This window comes from Leucoraja erinacea, chromosome 11 (assembly GCF_028641065.1).
Source record: "Leucoraja erinacea ecotype New England chromosome 11, Leri_hhj_1, whole genome shotgun sequence".
Taxonomy (NCBI): domain Eukaryota; kingdom Metazoa; phylum Chordata; class Chondrichthyes; order Rajiformes; family Rajidae; genus Leucoraja; species Leucoraja erinaceus.
The window spans coordinates 3,562,962-3,584,555 of record NC_073387.1 but is presented as its reverse complement, the minus strand read 5'-3'; the positions used below and the strand labels follow the sequence as shown (position 1 = coordinate 3,584,555).

Genomic DNA, 21,594 nt, shown 5'->3' with positions numbered 1-21,594 from the left:
TACAAGTTACATCCAACAAGTTGAAATCCATTCATTCCACTCTATTTTCTTTGTGGCATCCTGTTTTCAATCCATACCACACACTTCCTCTAACCCCATGAAATCCTTTTTAGTTTTAATTTACAGCACGGAAACCGGCCATTCAGCACACCGAGTCCGCACCGACCAGCGATCCCCACACACTACCCTATACAAACTAGGGACAATTTTACATTTACTCTTCCACCAAGCCAATTAACCTACAAACCTGCACGTCTTTGGAGTGTGGGAGGAAACCGAAGATCACAGAGAAAACTCACGCAGGTCATGGGGAGAACGTACAAACTCTGCACAGACAGCACCCGTAGTCAGGATCGAACTCGGGTCTCTGGCGCTTTCAGGCAGTAGCTCTACCGCTGTGCCACCGTGCCGCCCTGTGCGATATCCTCTTATGTGGCAATTTTTCAAATGCCTTTTGGAAATCCAAATTCATCACAAGTACAGAACTAAACAGATAAAATTATAAAAGAACTGGACAAGAATGTTGCGGGAGTCCAGAACCAGGGGCCACAGTCTAAGAATAAAGGGGAGGCCATTTAAAATTGAGATGAGAAAAAACTTTTACACCCAGAGAGGTGTGAATTTGTGGAATTCTCTGCCACTGACGGCAGTAGAGGCCAATTCACTAGATGGATTTAAGAGAGAGTTAGATAGAGCTCTAGGGGCTAGCGGAATCAAGGGAAATGGGGAGAAGGCAGGCACGGGTTATTGATTGTGGATGATCAACCATGATCACAATGAATGGTGGTGCTGGCTCGAAGGGCCAAATCGCCTCCTCCTGCACCTATTTTCCATGTTTCTATGGTTCTAAAGGTCCACCGAGTAAACCAAGGTCATACTATCTACTCCGTCAATTCCGTTAGAATCTTATGTGTCGAAGTGATCACCTCATAGTTCTAAATTGTAATATTAACATTCACTTAATTTCTCTTCACAAGACTGTTTCTTTTTTTTTTAATCACTTTTCAAGGTTTGAGTATTACTGACTAAATCACGAGTTGCTTAACCTTAAATGCTTTGAGAATATGGAGCCTCTTACAGTCCTAATGTCCTCAGAATGAAAATACTCCCACAGTGCTGCTGTTTAGGGACTTGCAACGATCAGTCATGGAATCAATCTGATGAACCTATTGTGTAACATTCATGTCCACCCCAAAAAAGCTGTCAGACCCTTCATTAGATAGAGAAACCAAAAAGGTGGACATTACTCCACCAAATTGAGCCATTGCCTCAATTGCAACTAGAATGTTAGACTTCCTAATTATTATATTACAACCACCTTGGAATAAAAATGAATATATTATTTGTTTCCTGTGCCTACATCCTAACTTCAGAGATTAGTGTTGAAGGATCCCCAAATCTTTTTATGTATTATAAAATACATTCACAATTATTATTTTTACAAATTATAAACAAAGCTTATCTATTTTTCTTATCAATGTGAATTATTTTACACTACCTACCTTTACTCCTCCTTATAAGGTCATGTTATAGGTGATAGGAGCAGAATTGGGCCATATGGACCATCAAGTCTACTCCGCCATTCAATCGTGGCTGATGTATCTCTCCCTCATAACCCCATTCTACTGCCTTCTCCCCATAACCCCTGACACCCGTACTAATGAAGAAACTATCTATCCCTGCCTTAAAAAGATCAAATGACAGCCTCCACAGTCTTCTGTGGCAAAGAATTCCACAGATTCACCACCCTCAGACGAAAGAAATTCCTCCTCATCTCCTCCCTGAAGGAACGTTCTTTAATTCTGAGGCTATGACCTCTAGTCCTAGACCCTCCCACTAGTGGAACCATCCTCTTCAGATCCATTATATCCACTCTGTTGACATTCCTTTGCAGCCTCTTATCTTGCATTCCCACCCAGTTTTTTATTATCAGCAAAATAGACACAGCAGACTTGACCCCATAATTAAGTCACTACATTGAGCTCATCCTTTAAGGGCCTGTCCCACTAACGTGACTTTTCAGTGACTGTCTTCGACCTTCAAGCTCGAGGGCACTCGCCTGAAACCCTCGAGCTGGATCGACCGTCATCGATGAAACCGCGAGCCGGCTCGACCGCCTGCACACACACACACACAAACACACACCAAAGGCGGGGGACAGGGAAAGCGGGGGAGCGCTGTCTGAAATTCACACCCGCGAAGAAAAAGAAGGTAAAAAATGGCTGGCACAGTTACGGTAAGTCCTTTAGAGAGCCCGGAGAGGGGGGTAGAGAGGGGGAGAAGGGGAGAGAAGGAGTGGAGACACTTTTAAAAAGCCAGATAACTTATAATAAAGTTTAGCGAGCATTTAACAGTACTGGTCGGCTTTCCTTGGTTCTAAAAACTCCAATGAGCCTATTAAAATAGCCGGTCAACAAAGGAGATTGCATAAGACTACCTAGCGACCCCACTCCACTGCACCTCAAGTTCAAAAGAACCATGCCGACCAATTTTTTCTCACGGAAAAACTTTTCAGCATGCTGAAAAAATTTTCTCGACCAAACTGAGGCCGCGAGTATGTGGGAACTTCCCTCGAGCATGAAGGAGAGTTCCAGTGACCTCCTGGGATCTCCTAGGACCACGTGTCGACCATGCTGCGAGTTTGAGTCGAGCGCAAACTCTTCTAAACTCGCAAATTAGGTCGCCGCAGTGGGACAGGGCCTTAAAGCACCACACCAGTTGCAACCCACCAATGCAAGTTTCTCTTTCTGGTCTCAATTAATAAATCCTTGAGTGAAGCTAATATATTACCCTGGAAATGTGACCAGTTAGGTCGAATGGCTTGGACGTTCTTGTCTGCCTAGTACTGTTTCAATTTTCATATTTAATCAATAGAAAATGAGATGACTGACTCCTCCTAATAGATAAACCAGACCAATTCTTAACGAGCTGGTCTCCATTATTGACTTCTTGGATTCATGTGGTGCAACAGAATCGTAAAAACCAACTGTTTCAGTTCTCGGTGAAAGATGGTCAACAATATAAAAACTCATCTCCTATCTCCTATTTGCTAATCTCTCTCTTGCTCCTTTTTCTTTCTTACTTTTCTTCCCCACTATCTCTTTCTTTTTTTATACACACTACACGTTCTTCTGCTCTCTATTATCTTTTTCTCTCTCATTTCTTTCTTTAAAAAAAAATTAAAAATGAAGTTGTACATAGAATGTATCATGTAAAAAAATTAATTAAATTAAATTAAAAAAAAGAAAATGAGATTACTGTTCACATTATAAAAGTACTTCATTCACTCATTGCACTTGAAAAACAGGGACAGCTTCCACATCACATTATATACAAAAGGGTAAAAATCCAGAACAATTTGAGACCAGACAAAAGGTGGAAAATTCCTCCAATACATTCAGAGAGGCGAAGAGCTGCAGAGAGGAGCAACAAGGTTACAGAACCACTCGAGCACCAATCAGCCATTTACACTACCTCAACAACAATACAATTTATATTATATGAACACTTTCTAAGTCCATAGCTCCCTGTAAGTGGCCATACAAGAAGTTGTAAAAAAAGACAGATGGTATGTTTGCCCTCTTTCATCAGGACAATGAGTGTAAGAGTTGAGAAGTCATGTTGCAGCTTTACAGGAGTTTGGTTTGGCGGCATTTAGATCATTAAGTTCCGTTCAAACCCATTACAGGAAAGATGTGAGGCTTTGCAGTGGGTGCAGATGACATTCACTTCAATCCTGCCTGGATTAGCGGGAATCATCTATAAGGAGAGGTTGGGCAAACTTGTTTTCTATGGAATTTCACAGGTTGAAGAGAAACCTGATTGAAGTAGATACCATTATGAGAGGCCTAGTTTGTGTAGACAGTCAGAACATTTCCCAGGGTGGAATTGTCAAGGACTGGAGGCATAGTTTGAAGGTGAGAGGGCCAAAGTTTAAAGAAGATATGTGAGGTAAGTATTTTACATAGAGAGTGGTGGGTGCCTGGAACGTGCTGCCAGAGGTGGTGGTGGAGGAGGCAGACACGATAGTGGCATTTAAGGGGCTTTTAGATAGGCACGTGCTTCTGTAGGGAATGGTGTGTTACACCTGCAGAAGCAGGTATAACCCACCAGGTATAACATGCAGGCAGCAGAGATTAGTTTAACATGGTTTGATGGTTGGCAAGGACACTGTGGGACAAAAGGCCTGTACCTGTGCTGTACCGTTCTATGTTCTGTGCTCTATGTTCTCATAAGCCCCACACTGATTCTATCACTGACCTACACACTCTGGACAACTTGACCAGTGGCCAATTACCTACCAACCGCAGGAGTGTGGGAGGAAACAAGAGCACCCGAAGGAATCCCACGCAGTCACAGAAAACACTGAACCTAGGTCTCTGATGCTGTGAAACCACATTGATGCTGAAAGCAAATGTGGGAGAGGGTTGTAACTGATGTTAATATTATGCTGTTTCAACTTCTTCATGAGATACGCACTGCCAGGGACAGAAAATGGCCTGGTCTCATTTGAAGGCATTCCGAGAATTGGCATCTTCCATGCGTGAGGCTGATATAATTTAAAATTCATTCTCTGAAATCAAGCACCATCAGGTTCCATGTGGATGCCTCACCGTGTAATGTTGCATTCTGCTCTAAAGAGCATATCAGGTATCATGATCCCAACTGACAAGGCATGTAATTAGGTCATTAAAGCCCTGTAATATGTTGTAGAAACAATCCCAACTCATAGGTCAGGTTTTCTGCTGGCTGGCTGTTCAGCACAAGGCTCAGTTTTCAGCTTCAGCTGTAATAATTGGATTCTTTCCTCCTCAAAATCTAACATTAATTGTACCGATGTTAGGGATATATTTCCTGTCAGTTTTTTCAGTGGAAAATAATTGAGTATTTGCATTCCCGCTTGTGATTGATAGACATTAAAAAACATACACTTGTTGTCATAAGTGTCCTTCCTCCTAAAATACTCTGACTTGTTTTTCTGTTGACTGCCAGTTCTCGATGGCCATTGAACGAACAGTTCAACAATTTATTTCCTATTACATCCATGATGACTCATTCTTTGGCAAATCTTCCCCTGAACTGCCGACAAACGATGAGCATTTATCGGCAGTGGACCTGTACTCGCCGGGGTTTAGAAGAATGAGGGGGGACCTCATTTGAAACATACATAATAGTGAAAGGCTGGGATAGAGTGGATGTGGAGAGAATGTTCCCCACTCGCGGGAGAGTCTAGGACCAGAGGTCATAGCCTCAGAATTAAAGGACGTTCCTTTAGGAATAAGATGAAGAGAAATGTATTTTGTCAGAGGGTGCTGCACCTGTGGAAGTCTTTGCCACAGAAGGCTGTAGAGGCCAAGTTAGTGGATATTTTATGTCAGATATAGATAAATTCTTGATTAGTACAGGTGTCAGAGGTTAGGGGGAGAAGGCAGGAGAATGGGGTTAGGAGGGAGAGATAGATCAATGATTGAATGGCATAGACTTGAAGGGCCAAATGGCCGAATTCTGCTTCTATCACATGATCTTATGACCTTATGAAGTTTAGACCCCAGTCCCTTCCCCTCCTTGCCTTCCTGTAGCTCGGCAAATCAATCTCTCTCGCACACACTGAAAGTTGATTCTTTTGCAACTTATCTACACCCCCCAGTGCAAGTTACTGCTGCTAATTATCCAACTAGCCTGTCCTTAGGATGTGAGAGGAGACTGGAGCACCCAGGGGAAGCCCACACAGTCACAGAGAGAACAGGCAACTCCAATCAGGATCGAACCTTGCTCCCTGGTTCTGTGAGGCAGCAGCACTACCAGCTGAGCCATTGGGTTTTATCCCATATTTTTATAAAATATTCAAAGTCTTAAGAAGATGAAACCACATTTATACACACAAAGTCCATGCCTTCCCAGGGCACCATTAGCTGCAGCAGGAGTTATTTGGTTCTCTAACTATTCCAAGTGGACCAGAAAATTCATTTTCAACCAGTGTCTCGATAGCAGTTCAGAACGGAAGACAGACGTCTCAGAGACATCCACCACTTTGAGCAGCACAGTGGTGTAACTGGCAGAGCTGCTGCCTCATAGAGCAAGAGACCCAGATTCAATCCTGACCTATGCTGTCTATGTGGAGTTTGCAGGTTATTCCTGTAACCACGTGAGTTTCCTCTGGATGCTCCGGTTTCCTCCCTCATCCCAAAAGCATGCGGGTTTGTTGGTTAATTGGTCTCTGTGTAAATGCTGCTGGTGTGTTGGGAGTGGATGAGAAAGTGAGATAATATAGGACTTGATGGGCTGAAAGGCCTTTTTCCACGCTACATCTGTAAAATAATCAGTGGACTTTTTGCCTAAAGAATATGGAACTTGTCCATTGATTAAACTAAATGTTATTAGTCCTTTAACAAGAGCCCAGGATCCAGTCTGAGATTTTCTCTCACCCCTACCGGCCAATGCTTTTGTTTCATCACATATTGTCACATTCAGTTGTGGTGGGAGTTGTGCTGACCTACAAAGGTAGGCCTTTGAAAGTTCTGCATGGAAAATTATTGAATCTATAAGCTGCTAACATCACAACAAAGGCAATCGGGATTTGGGATCTAGTGTTTAAGAAGGAACTGCAGATGCTGGAAAATCGAAGGTACACAAAAATGCTGGAGAAACTCAGCGGATGCAGCAGCATCTATGAAGCGAAGGAAATAGGCAGCTTTTCGGGTCGAGTCCCTTCTTCAGACCTGTGAAACCGACGGTGCAATGGCAGGGTAGGATGTGTACGTTAGAGCCACTTAACTCACGTCTTTGTGAAAGTCAGTGAGTGGGCGGCACGACTCACGTCGCAGCGGCCTCTGCAGTCCGTCTGTCTTTTTTTAATTTTTTTTGTCTCGTTTGAATGTAGTTTTTATTTATTTTTTTAACTGGTTATGTGTGTGGGGGGCGGGGGGTGGGGAAACTTTTAAAATATTTTCCCTGTAAGGAGAACCTGACCTTTTCTCGGTCGGGTCTCCGTTGTCGTTGGGGCCGAGCACCGTGGAGCGGCCTCCAACCGGAAAGACCTGGGGCTCCAGTCGCGGAGCCTGCGGACTTACTTACCATCGCGGAGCTGACCGAGTTCAGAGCGGGAGGAGCTGTGGTGGCGCGCTGCTGCGACCCGACCCCGGAGATTCGGAGGCTCCAACCGCAGGTCTGGTGGACGGTGACACCGGGAGCCCGCGGGTCCCTGGTGTGAGACCACTTTTCAGGGCTTCCGCAACAGTGACTTCTCCCGCCCGAGTTGCGGGGTTGAAAATTACCTGGAGCGGGGCCTTACATCATCGCCCGGCATGGCTTTAAATGGCCGCGGGACTTGCTAGCGCCTGCCGGGGGCTCCAACACAAGACCCGGAGCGTGGCCTTGCATCGCCCGGCGCGGCTTTAATGGCCGCGGGACACTTACCATCGCCCGCCGGGGGCTTTGACTCTGACATCGGGAGGAGAATGGGGAGAGATAAGACTTTGCCTTCCATCACAGCGAGGAGGAGATGCGCTGTGATGGATGTTTGTGTAAATTGTGTTGTGTCTTGGTTCTTTTTCTTGTGTGTATGACTGCAGAAACCAAATTTCGTTTGAACCTCAATGAGGTTCAAATGACAACAAATAAATTGTATTGTATTGTATTGTATTTTATTGTATTCTTGTCCAGAGATGGGAAGAGAGTGAAAAAAGAATTGGATGAAGGGACAAAGGAAAGGAAATTTCTATAATTAAATCTGTCTTCCAATAAGAGTTGAATGAAGAGCCATCCCAGAAAAGATTGTTTCAAGAGTTAAGCGAGTCCACAGTGTTTAATGTCATATGTACTGAAGCAGAGCAATTCATACTCGCAGCAGCACAACGGGTTTGTAAACATGGTACTCAGCAGACAGCACAATAAAAAAAACTGAAAATCCAATACATTTTAAAAAATCACAAAATAGTGCAAAACACAACAAATGCTCAAAGTCTCTAATGCAATCAGGGTAGTTTGTCGTTCAAAGTTTAATCAGTGTTGTAATGTTCAATAGCCTAATGATTGTCAGGAAGAAGCTGTTCCTGAATTTATAGATGACCGTTTTAAGACTCCTTTTGCTTCTTCCAATTGGCAGAGAGCATGGCCAGAATAGTGTGGGTCTGTGATGATGCTGGCTGACATTTTGAGGCAGTGCCTCTTATAGATTCCTTCATTAGTGGGGAGGTCGATACCCATTGTGGACCGGTCAGTATTCACCACTTTTTGTGATCTCCTTCATTTCAAGTTACAGAACCAGTCCGCGATGCAACCAGTCAATACGCTCTCTGCTGTACACCTGTGGAGGTTCAAGAGAGTATTCGTTGACGTACCAAATCTATTCAATTGTTTAAGAAAGTAAAGGCATTGATGGGCTTTCTTTATGTTTACATCAATATGCTGGGTCCAGGACAGATCTTCAGAGATTCGCACACCCTGGATTTTTAAGTTGCTGAACCACTTCACCACCGAATAGTAGATGAAGACACTGAATTTTCAGTGCTAAAGATATTGACTGGCAACAACTGGAACTTAACTCTTTATTTATAAAGTTAATGATGATTTGACAAGTATTTCCACTCTAAGAGGAGTTTGCTAAGCATGCTGTGAAATGATGCGTTATCATCATAACACGGACAGCAATATTTAGGCGTTCATGTTTAACTCTGCAGCTCTCCTGCCATAAATATTAATGCATAAATACGATTTTCAGCCTTTAAAACCAGCCCTGTTGCTAATAAACGAGGGTAAAAGCACACAAAATGTGTAGGAAGGAACTGCAGATGCTGGTTTAAACCGAGGATGCACACAAAATGCTGGAGTAACTCAGCGGGACAGGCAGCATCCCTGGAGAGAAAGATCTCAACGCAAAAAAACACCTATTCCCTCTCTCCAGAGATGCTGCCTGTCCCGCGGAGTTACACCAGTTTTTTGTGTCTATCTTCAGGGAAAAAGCACAACCCGTATTCGGGGCACATGTAAAGGAAATATTTGGAGCTAACATGTAGGAGTTAAAGTATTAAGGAAATATTTTCAAACAAAAGCAATGGGAAATCATTCCCAAAGATAGACACAAAATGCTGGAGTAACTCAGCATTCTCTGGAGGAATTGTGCCTGTTTTGTGATGAAAATTAAGCTAATGCACAAATTAAATAAATTCTTGATTCAATATCATAAAATTTAAAATGGTCTCAGGAAAATCTATATTGCAACATTGTTAGTTACATTGTCCCATTTGATGAAATATAATTTCTTACCTGGATATGACTTCATTATCTCTGAACTGTGAACACTTAAAATATAATTGAAGGCTATTGACTTATGGGATTTAAATGAATAATTGGAACTGATAGATTGTACAAAATTACAATGGTAAGAGGGATGGAGTGTCATTTGGAAGTAATCAAGAAAATCAGTATTCATGCATCATTCAGTATGTCAGCAAACCCCATTAAAGCATCTGACATTTCAACATTGACGCATTGATTAAGAGTTTTAGAATAATTAAGGCTGTCTTTAAAAGCCTTTAAGTAGCAACACCAGTCAATGTAACAAAGAAAAAAGTACCCCAGCAGATGAAGTAAGGCTTTCTCTTAAAGGCCACTTGGTGAAATAAGATGAGGCAGATGCAGAAGTAGACTGTACAGTTCCCCTTCAAACAAAGTCTGCCCCCCCATCGCACCCCAAAATAAATTGCACCCTATCATTTGCACCCTTAAATATACTTGACAACTTAGCATACCTGACAACTAACCACATTGACTCTGTGGCCAAGTAGGCATGCCAACGCCTTCACTTCATCAGAGGAGTAAGGGAATTCAGCATGCATTACCAATGACTCTTACATTTTGACAGATTCACCATTGAAGGCATCCTATCTAAATGTATCACAGCATGGTTTGGCAACTGCTCTGCCCAAGATCACAGGACTTGTAGATGCAGCTCAGTCCACCAGCCAAACTAGCCTCCCCCTCCATTGATTCCATCTATACTTGACCCTGCCTCACGAAAGCTGCTAACATAATCAAGGACCACTTACACCATGATCATTCCCACTTCTCCCCTCTCCCATCCAGCATGCAAAGCTTGAAAACCTACTATCAATTCAAGACTTCCTAGCTATTATTCGACTACTGAAATGAAGCCTCTAAAATGTCTAAAAATAAGCCTCAAGCATAGTATGATTTGCAAAACTTTTCAAACTAAAGAACGTTTGGTCAAAACAATGTTTTTCAGTGTATCTCAATGCCTGTGACGATAATAAACGGATACATGACCAATCCTGTATCCTGGGACTATGCCCCTGGTACCAGACCTTGCTGCTACAGCCAAAGTCTGTAAGGATCTCCTTTGTGCATCCCTCTAAATATAGTATGCCCCAATGAGACCTGGAGTATTGTAATGCAGTTTTGGTCCCTTAATTTGAGGAAGGACATTCTTGCTATTGAGGGAGTGCAGCAAGGTTAATTCCCGGGATGGCGGGACTGTCATATGCTGAGAGAATGGACCAGCTGGGCTTGTTCACTCTGGAGTTTAGAAGGATGAGAGGGTATCTCATTGAAACATATAAGATTGTTAAGGGCTTGGACACACTAGAGGCAGGAAACATGTTCCTGATGTTGAGGGAGTCCAGAACCAGGGGCCACAGTTAAAGAAAAATAAGCCCTTTAGAACGGAGACAAGGAAACACTTTTTGTCACAGAGAGTGGTGAGTCTGTGGAATTCTCTGCCTCAGAGTGCGGTGGAGGCAGGTTCTCTGGATGCTTTCAAGGGAGTGCTAGATAGGGCTCTTAAAAATAGCGGAGTCGGGGGATTTAGGGAGAAGGCAGGAATAAGGTACTGATTGGGGATGATCAGCCATGATCACATTGAATGGTGGTGCTGGCTCGAAGGGCCAAATGGCCTACTCCTGCACCTATTGTCTATTGTCTATTGCCTATTGTCTATTGAGACGTACACAAATTCTACTAATCTTGAATGAATACTGTACAATCATACACAACCTCTAGTCATAAAATAACTCTGCCATCTCAGACAGGAATTCAGTGAATCTACCTGCAAGTCAATGACATAATTTCTAAGTGCTGCGATCAAGACTGCACAGATCAGGTGTGGTATCACAAATGACCCATAGAATCCAGCAGGGTTTTCTTTACTTTATATTTGCTCACAATCTGCTCACAGTGAAGGCCAATGTACAATTTATTTTGGCAACTTGCTACTCACCTGTATGTTACCTGGGCATTTCCTGGACCAGCATTTCTAGATACCTTTTCACAGAAATATTCACTAGCTTCTCACCATTTAAAAAACATACCGGCTTTGTTCTTTAGAGATTTAGACCTTAGAGATACACTGCGGAAATAGAGCCTTCGGCCCACCCAGGCCACACTGACCAGCGACCACCACGTACACTAGCACAATCCTACGCACTGGGGACAATTTACAATTTTACCTGATGCCAATTAACCTACAAGCCTGTACATCTTTGGAGTGTGGGAGGAAACCTGAGCCCCCAGAGAAAACCCTCACGGTCACGAGGAGACCGTACAAACTCTGTACAGACAGCACCCATAACCAGGATGGTACCTAGGTCTCGGGCGTTGTAAGGCAGCAACTCTACCGCTGTGCCATCGTGCTGTCCATTCTTCACGTTAAAATAATCTTGCTCTTTCTCGTATTCCACAGAAATTCTAGTTGTCCTTTCAGCTAAAGACCAATACATTTTATGCATGTTTTACCTGTGTCCTTGATTTTAATGATCTGTAAGCCGTTTGCTCTTCCATTGCTTCTATTCCCTGGACATAATGGAATTATTCTGTAGATCTGCTCTACTGAATACTAACACACACATGCCACACACCATTCAGACCTGGGTTTTACCATACAGATCTGGGTTTTACCATACAGTTGTAAATATGCTACTAAAGCTTACCCCCCTTAGTCTAGTTCAGTAAAACACTTTGGACCACTGAACCTTATTTTTTGAAACAATAATGAACTCCCTATACAATACATAACCTTGTTTTGATTCTGTACTTTCTGCCATATCAGGATCTATCTCGGTGTCTTTAATTATTGTCTCACTCCCAGATATATCTTCCTCTTCACTAGGAGGTTCATTGTACCCTCTTTTTTTATTATATTTTTAGTTGTATTTCTATTAGAAGCAGTGTACAGCAGTATAGACCACAGCATATGACAAAATACATTTAATGTACATCTTCTATTTAAAATTTAACAAGAGAAAAATAGAACAGAGAGAAAGAACGAAAAAGAGAAAGAGTGAAAGAAATAGTGATGTGTAAACCCCTAGACTAGCATAGTGCAGTCCACGAGTGAACAAGTAAAAGCCTATAGAAGATTGAGAAGACAAAAAACAAAAATAATAAAGAAAAATAAAAAAAAAAGAGACCCTCATGTGTTGATATACATGCTGCATTTCTCACCAAATCCTTCACCCTGTTCGTGAATCGGTTTAATTCCAGAGTTGTGTTGCACCATGGTACCTTCTAAATGACTCCCTTTCTTCCCTCACTATCTGTCTAATTCGTCTAGGTTTAAGCTCGCAAGAATACTCTGGTTGCTTTACCCTTCCTCTACATTCTTTGTCCTTAATTACTTGTGTTGTCTTTTTTGTTTTGCATCTGGTACCGTGAACTATCGGAATATCTATTGTCAATGGATCGGTCGGGGTTAAAAAATTAAAGATGCTGCAGAATCTGATTGTCTATTCCGTTCATAAGCTAAACAATGTGTGTCTGAAGTGCGGGGAACTCAAGAGGAATAAAGTGGAGGCCATGAATTTCTCATTTTAGCACTTTCCCAATCTTCTAAGTACTCATCTTCGTTCCCCTCAAAACTAACGCCAACCATCGGGTCCTCAAATTTGAGACCTACTGCTGCCAGTTCCCCTTTGGAAGATTTCCTTCTCCCTTGCTCTCTCGAGGTGCCTGGAGGTAGGTACGCTTCAGTATCCTCCAGTTCTATTCCAGCCTTTAGAGTTGCTTCCTTCCAACTTGCCATTCTCGCAGCCTCTCTACTCGCCTTCCGCTCCTCATAATATTTTTTCCACAACCCGATTAACTCCTTCGCATCCTCACTGCCGCCACATTGCCAATAATTGCTCAATGTACTTCACTCCCTTCTGTACAATGCCTACCTCGGGCCATAATTCATTCCCTTATTCTTTATTCAATGACCCCAAAAGTCTCTCAATCTCTTAGCTCTTTGTGGAAATTCGCTGCATATTAATTGCAATAGACTTTTGGAATCTGCAGTCATATCTCCTCCACGTGATTCCCCATGTTTGCAGACAATGGAAACAACTCCTAAGCCACTCACACCTTCTGAACAATTCACACTTCCCTCACAATCTCCGAAGCTATCAAACCCGCCGCCGAACAATGGTCTAAAGTTCCGTAGCACGCCAACAGTTTTGCACTTCTCTCAACACAATGGCACAATCAATCCTTTCAATCCAGTACCCAAATTCCTCTACAGTCTCCCACAAATCCACACAATTTCAATTTCCTCAATCGTCAAAAGTTAAGGTGCTCCAGGGAACAATCAAACACAGTCAAACACAATTAAGTACGCTCCCGCAGCCCGTTTCCTATACCGAGAGCATCCTTAATCTAAACACATGCAAATGAGCTCCAAACATGTGAGCAAAACCGTACACGGACAAGAAATTATACCACTTATAATTATCATACAAAACCACACTCCCATATAAACTACAAGCATTCGTCTAATATCGCATTCGTTAACTGTTCCAAAAGAAAATCATAGTATATTTTAATTCCTCCTCGTGGTGTTTTCAACCAATGGAACAATCCCTCCCTTGGCACAGCAATCGGAAGGATACGAACCCCTGGTTGAACAGTCACGAGTCGGACTCCAATTATAACAACAGTCTCAATCAAACTATGTTCTTATACAGTCGATTCAAACCACTATTACAACAGTGTGTCTAACATTCAAAATTTAAATCAAAGACAATACACGGTAAATACAATGCAACAATGGCAATCTTAAATACACTTTAAACTACAGCTTCAACATTTTATTATACACAGATTAATCTGGAAGAAAATATATACACTTTGAATTAACCAGCACCTAAATATGAGATCCTGAATTTTGGTAAATTTGGATGACAACATTTTCAGCTCGAATTTTCTTTATCCAATTATTTTTTAAATATGCAAGTTCGAATTCAAAATTTTTAAGCAGACGTCTTTATGATTATGAAATTCTCAGGATAGGTTAAAAGTATTTTCCGTCAATTATACTTTAACCACTGAGTTCCCGATATCTTTACGCGATTCCTCCCCCGTCTTTTCAGAGATCCAGACATTCCCACACAGGCGAGGACAGGTGTGTGAAACCACCGTGGGCTCACCCTTAGACTTCTTCCTTTCCACCTGCTTGATCGTTGGCGGTGCGACTCACTGTTGCAGCGGCCCCTACAGCCTGCCTGTCTTTTTTTTATTTTTTGTTTAGTAAAATGTAGTTGTTTGTGTTTTTTAATCGTGTTTTTAACTGTGTATATGTGGGGGGGGGGGGGGGGGGGGGGGGGGGGGGAAACTTTGTAAAAATCTCTTCCCTGTACGGGAGGCCCGACCTTTTTCCTGTCGGGTCTCCGTTATCGTTGGGGCCTAGCACCGGGGAGTGGCCTCCAGCCTGAACGACCTGGAGGCTCCAGTCACGGAGCCTGCAGAGCTGCGGACTACTCACCATCGTGGGGCTGGCCGGCATCAGAGCGTGGGGAGCCGTGGTGACTCGCTGCTGCGGTCCAATCATGTAGCTTGGAGGCATGGTGAATTATCTGGGTAGGTTCATTCCGACACTCGGCATTTGCACCTAGCTGGCACTCTATCCAGAGCCCCACTCAAGACCTGTGAGCAACAACCATCAGACAACGACACCTACATTGTGCCTGGACGCCTTGGTTGCCCAGACAGCAGCCGATGACACCCTACAGTCGCTGTTCTCAATCGTGGCTGTCCGGAAAAACAGCACAAGGTACCTGCTGCCATTTGCCTGTACTTCCCAGACTGTGGTGAGCTTGTGCTCCAGGACGGTGTGATTGTCAAGGGACACAAGGCGGTCATTCCAACTGCTTTACAAGACAAATATTTCGACTCTGTCCACAGGGGACATCCCGGCATCGAGGCAACCATTCTTCGAACCAAGAGCATGTTTTTCTGCCTACGCGATCTGCAATAGCCTGGTGCCCCATCAACCCAAGCAGCCGCTTCACCCTCACCCAGTCCCTGCCCAACCATGGTCCATGCTGGCAACAGACATTTTCAAATGGCGTGGTAAACAGTACCTGGTTCTGGTCGATTCGTACTCGGGCTGGTTTGAGATCGATCTGCTTCCCAGCCCCACTTCAGCAGTGGTTGTTTAAAAATTAGCACGACACTTTTCAAGTCAAGTGGTGCCCGCAAAACTCCTGTCTGACAATGGAAGCCAGTTCACCAGCCAGTGCTTCAAAAATGGTGCCCAACGATTACCAGCAGTCCCGAATTCCCTCAATCAAATGAGCTGGCCAAGCGGGCAGTCTGGAGTGACAAACGGGTTATGGAAAGATCTGATTTAGTAAAATCTGACGTTTACCTCGACTTGCTCAACTTAAGAAACATTGCCCGTGACCCAGTGCTAGGGTCTCCTGCCCAAATGCCCCATGTCAAGGCAGACCCGTACCATGCTGCTCGTACCCAAGTAACTATTACAGCCACAGGTTCGCAAGCCATCGGTAACTTAAGCCCGACTTCAGCATATGCGCGACATCCAGAAACACTCGTATAACAAAACAAGCAGGCCACTCGAGCCGCTGGCAAGAGGTCAAGTTGTATGATTTCAAACTGACAAGGGGCATGGACACCTTGGTTTGATCCACAGTGCTGCACCAAAACCATGTTCGTACATGGTCGATTCAAATGGAGGGACTTACCGGCGAAACCGTGAACACCTTCAACCAGTGAAGTAACCGCAACCCACGATCCTGGAACCGGATGTTCCTGGACTGTGTCACCGCACGACCGATATTCTCCCCTCCCCGGCCTAGATTCCATCTGCAGAGTCTGCGCCCGGCATATATCCTGCCTTCTCATCACCACGGTCGGTGTACCGGTCTACAGTCTTACCTCACCCGTCTCTCAGATCTCCGGTGCCCTAATAGCCCCCGGTCTCACAGTTTTCGCCGGTGAAGAATGAGGATGTTAGCTTGTACCGTACACGTGTGGGTCACATTTACAAACCTACCCTTAGATACGGGGACTGTGCTTAACCTGCTCCAGTGCTAAAACGACAGGCCTATTCTTAAAGACGCTTGTTAAACTTGATTAGTTGCGCTCATACATATATATATATATATATATATATATATGCACATATATCTATATTCCTCAAAGTAAGATCTTGACCACTTCCTGTTGTTCTGTATATTGATTTTAGAAAAAAACGCTGCCCCTTACGGCTGTGATTTTTGGCCATCTCACTCAGCCCTCCTCCGCTGCGCAGGACAAAAGGATTTTTCCCATCGATGAAAAATAAAAGAGTTATTAGCGTTTAAAAAAATGTTGAGATTCTCTCTCCTGAAGTCATGCCCCTTCCGGAGGGACTATAAAACCCGGGTCACGTCTCTCAATCTGAGATGTGAATAACGCTAAACACATGTCTACTAAACTGTGAGTGGTTTTACTGACCTGTCAGTATCCTTAATGTGGTTTGAAAATATAGTTTGGAAATGCTAAAGCTGTGTTGTCTTTGGTTTGGAAATGCTAAAGCTGTGTTGTCTTTGGTTTGGAAATGCTAAAGCTGGGTTGCCAAATTACAGTTGCCTTGCCTAATTAAAGTTGCCTTGCCCAATTTAAGTTGCCTTGCATTCTATATAATTAAAAGTCTAATCTTGACCACTTCCTGTTTGCACTTTATATTGATTTTAGAAAAAAACGCTACCATTTACGGCTGTGATTTTTGATCATCTTTCTCAGAGTCCCTCTCCGCTCATCAGGTGCCAAGGATTTTTCCCATCAATGTAAAATAAAAGAGTTATTAGTGTTTAAAAAATGTTGAGATTCTCTCTCCTGTTAATCACGCCATGAAGACCACACCCCTTCTGGTGGGATGGGGGAGGGACTAATAAACCCAGAAGTGTGGGCATGGCTCATTCTCTGCAAGATAGAGGAGGGAGAGGTCACGCCTCGCTATATTTTGTGGCCTTGCACCCTGCTTGAAATGGTATGAAACTGCACTTGAATTTGGTGGCCTTGCACCCTGCTTGAAGTGGTAAGAAACTGCACTTGAATTTGGTGGTCTTGCACCCTGCTTGAAATAGAATTTCAAGGAATAGCCGTGAGTCAACTGCCAGCCCACCAGCCGTGAGTGAGTGAGCTTCCAGCACAACAGGCTTGAGTAACAGAGCAGCCAGCCCAAAAATCCATTCAGACCACAATGTCCATACTATTCATCTGGAAACCAGTCCCTTCAGCCCACAACACCCATACTAGCGCCCCAGAAAGGTCCCCCCCCCTCCCCCTCCCACTTTGCATTGGGGGACCAGCCCTGTCATGTGATGCTGGGACCCAACGGGTCCCACTTAGTCTTGTGTATATATATATTACTAACGCTTCTAGTCACTAGTGTTTAGTCGGGATGTAGTCACAGTGGTGACAACTTGTAGTGGAACTTTATTAGATGCTAATAAACTTGTTGGATTGTTACGGAGTATTTGTTAATATATCAAAAGATTCTAACCGGCCTTTCTTAGATCTAAGAGCATGGCCACAAACGTCCCCACATTCAATCTGCCAACGTTTCGAACACATGGTCACTTTAAATTCCTACAATCATGCACATAACTTCTTGCAACTCGTATGTAAGTGTAATCTATACATTTGGAGATGCACTTTTATTGCGGTGCATTTCCTTGCGTTTGAATTCCTGTGGAGAATATTTCCTATGGGTTCTGTTTGTAATAACACATTAAATCACCAGCACCACTGTCCTCAATTGGCACTACAAACACTCCTCAAGACCTGCGTCATGCATTTCTTCATTAAACTCTGTCCACCCACATGGCCTTGACTCAATTCCCACAGTCTTTTTAAAATCACTTGAAATTCTGTATGTTTTTTAAAATCCAATCAATCCAACAAAGAATGTAATGTGTAAGCAGAAACTGCAGATGCTGGTTTAAATCGAAGATAGACACAAAAAGCTGGAATAACAGGCAACATCTCCGGAGAGAAGGAATGGGTGACGTTTCGGGTCGAGACACATCTTCAGATTGGTTAGGGATAAGGGAAAGGAGAGATATCGATGGTGGTGTGCAGAGATATAGAACAATGAATGAAAGATATGCACAAAGTAATGATGATAAATGAAACAGGCTATCGTTAGCTGTTTTAGGGTGAAAATGAGAAGCAAGTGCAACTTGGGTGGGGGAAGGATAGAGAGAGAGGGAATGCCGGGGCTACCTGAAGTAAGAGAAATCAATATTCATACCACTGGGCTGTAAGCTGCCCAAGCGAAATATGAGATAAAAAGAACAATAGACAATAAATAATGGACAATAGGTGCAGGAGTCGGCCCCTCGAGCCAGCACTGCCATTCAATGTGATTATGGCTGATCATCCACAATCAGTACCCCGTTCCTGCCTTCTCAACACATCTTTAACAGCCCTATCTAGCTCTCTCTTGAAAGTATCCAGAAAACCAGCATCCACCTCCCTCAGAGGCAGAGAATTCCATGGAATCACAACTCTCTGTGTGAAAACGTGTTTCCTCATCTACGTTCTAAATGGCTTAACCCTTATTCTTAAACTGCGGCCCCTGGTTCTGGACTCCCCCAACATCGGGAACAACGTTTACTACCTCTAGCATGTCCAAACCCTTAATATTCTTATATGTTTCGATGAGATCTCCTCTCATCCTCCTAAATTCCAGAGTATACAAGCCCAGCCGCTCCATTCTCTCAGCATATGACAGTCCCGCCAACCGAGAATTAACCTGATGAACCTACGCTGCACTCCCTCAATAGCAAGAATGTCCTTCCTCATATTTGGAGACCAAACATGAACAAGAACCCCCAGACCCGTTTGTACTTCCCCTTTTCCAAACTTGACACCATTTAGATAATAATCTGCCTTCCTAATTTTGCAACCAAAGTGGATAATCTCACATTTATCCACATTAAACTGCATCTGCCATGCATCTGCCCACTGCACTCAGCCAACCAGTCCAAGTCACCCTGCATTCTCATAGCATCTTCCTCACAGTTCACACTGCCACCCATCTTTGTGTCATCTGTAAATTTGCTAATGTTACTTGTAATCCCTTCATCTAAATCATTAATATATATTGTAAATAGCTGTGGAGGGGGCAAGCCCATTGAGGGCTTTGTAGACATAGAGGAGGGTCTTGAAATGTATACGGAACCACACAGGGAGCCAGTGGAGAGAGAAGAAGAACCTTAATTAGATTATAGGCGAAAGAAAGGATTATACAAAACTTTGTCTTAAACCTTGTGAAACCTCTCCCTTTCCAATCTGTGATATTACCCAGCTTTAGTCTTTGAAGAAGAAGTGACATTTTATGGAAACGTTGAAAATACAATATGTACCGCTTTGTTTAATTGGATAGATCTGAACTTTGATGTGCAATTTATGAAAACATGAAGATTAAGATAATTGATTGAAGTTGGAGGATATTTCAATGGAGTACATGGAGCTGTTGGTCCTGATGACCTAGGTTATTATCTATATAGTTCCTTCTAAATCCAATATTTATTAGTGCCCACTTCTCTTTAGTGTCATCTCTAGCTCCATAGCCACTTGTTATTTACTTATGAAAATATCTATGTTTTGGAAAATCAAAATGATATAATTGGGAACTATTTTGAGAAGAAGCTTTAGTGAAGGGTTCACTAAATAACAAGGAAGCTGTTGATCAAATTTATTCATCTTTGTTTTTTTCCCTTGCAGGGACATTAAGCCTGACAACATTCTTCTTGATGATTATGGTAAGTTACAAAGAGTACTTGAGGTGAAAGTAAATTAAACTTGTTGATACTTAATTCACGATATGCTCACTGCTTACTATATAAAATGCAATAGAATGTAAGGTGTTTTTAGATGATGTTAAGATCACCGTATTTAGTTAGCCGATCTGAGATGGACAATTATGAAGTTACAATAGACCTTGGTGCCTGGAATAGGAGAATGTCAGCTTTAGAGGGCTAACCTGGTGGAAATCACATATGCATAGATGCCATGAAGATAGAATCAGAAAGAGGGCAGCACCATGGTACAGCAGTTAGTCAATCTGGATTCAGACCTGCAATGATTTGTGGATTAGCTCATTAAGAGGAAATTTAGAAAATAATGCGGTAAACAGGAAAATCCTCATAGTATAGGCATCTTTGACCATTCTTACAAATCAGAGACATAAGAGATACAGCTGCTGGAATCCCAAGTGAAAAATAAACTGCTGGAGGATCTGAACGGGTCAGACAGCATCCATGGAGGGATGCTGGGAATAGCAATTATAGACATAGAAACATAGAAACATAGAAATTAGGTGTAGGAGTAGGCCATTCGGCCCTTCGAGCCTGCACCGCCATTCAATATGATCATGGCTGATCATCCAACTCAGTATCCCGTACCTGCCTTCTCTCCATACCCCCTGATCCCCTTAGCCACAAGGGCCACATCTAACTCCCTCTTAAATATAGCCAATGAACTGGCCTCAACTACCCTCTGTGGCAGAGAGTTCCAGAGATTCACCACTCTCTGTGTGAAAAATGTTCTTCTCATCTCGGTTTTAAAGGATTTCCCCCTTATCCTTAAGCTGTGACCCCTTGTCCTGGACTTCCCTAACATCGGGAACAATCTTCCTGCATCTAGCCTGTCCAAACCCTTAAGAATTTTGTAAGTTTCTATAAGATCCCCTCTCAATCTCCTAAATTCTAGAGAGTATAAACCAAGTCTATCCAGTCTTTCTTCATAAGACAGTCCTGACATCCCAGGAATCAGTCTGGTGAACCGTCTCTGCACTCCCTCTATGGCAATAATGTCCTTCCTCAGATTTGGAGACCAAAACTGTACGCAATACTCCAGGTGTGGTCTCACCAAGACCCTGTACAACTGCAGTAGAACCTCCCTGCTCCTATACTCAAATCCTTTTGCAATGAAAGCTAACTTACCATTGGCTTTCTTTACTGCCTGCTGCACCTGCATGCCTACCTTCAATGACTGCTGTACCATGACACCCAGGTCTCGCTGCATCTCCCCCTTTCCCAATCGGCCACCATTTAGATAATAGTCTGCTTTCCCGTTTTTGCCACCAAAATGGATAACCTCACATTTATCCACATTATTCTGCATCTGCCAAACATTTGCCCACTCACCCAGCCTATCCAAGTCACCTTGCAGTCTCCTAGCATCCTCCTCACAGCTAACACTGCCCCCCAGCTTAGTGTCATCCGCAAATTTGGAGATATTGCCTTCAATTCCCTCATCCAGATCATTAATATATATTGTAAATAGCTGGGGTCCCAGCACTGAGCCTTGCGG

At 43.2% G+C, this 21,594-nt stretch overlaps 1 protein-coding gene across 1 annotated transcript in view; it reads left to right on the top strand.

The window, feature by feature from the left end:
• LOC129701420 (serine/threonine-protein kinase 32A-like) overlaps positions 1 to 21,594 on the top strand; it is a 289,291-nt gene that overhangs the window by 170,681 nt on the left and 97,016 nt on the right. Inside the window, exon 5 of the mRNA XM_055642577.1 lies at positions 20,005 to 20,042. Within this exon, the coding sequence (XP_055498552.1) occupies positions 20,005 to 20,042 (38 nt within the window). The remainder of the gene's footprint in view (positions 1 to 20,004; positions 20,043 to 21,594) is intronic.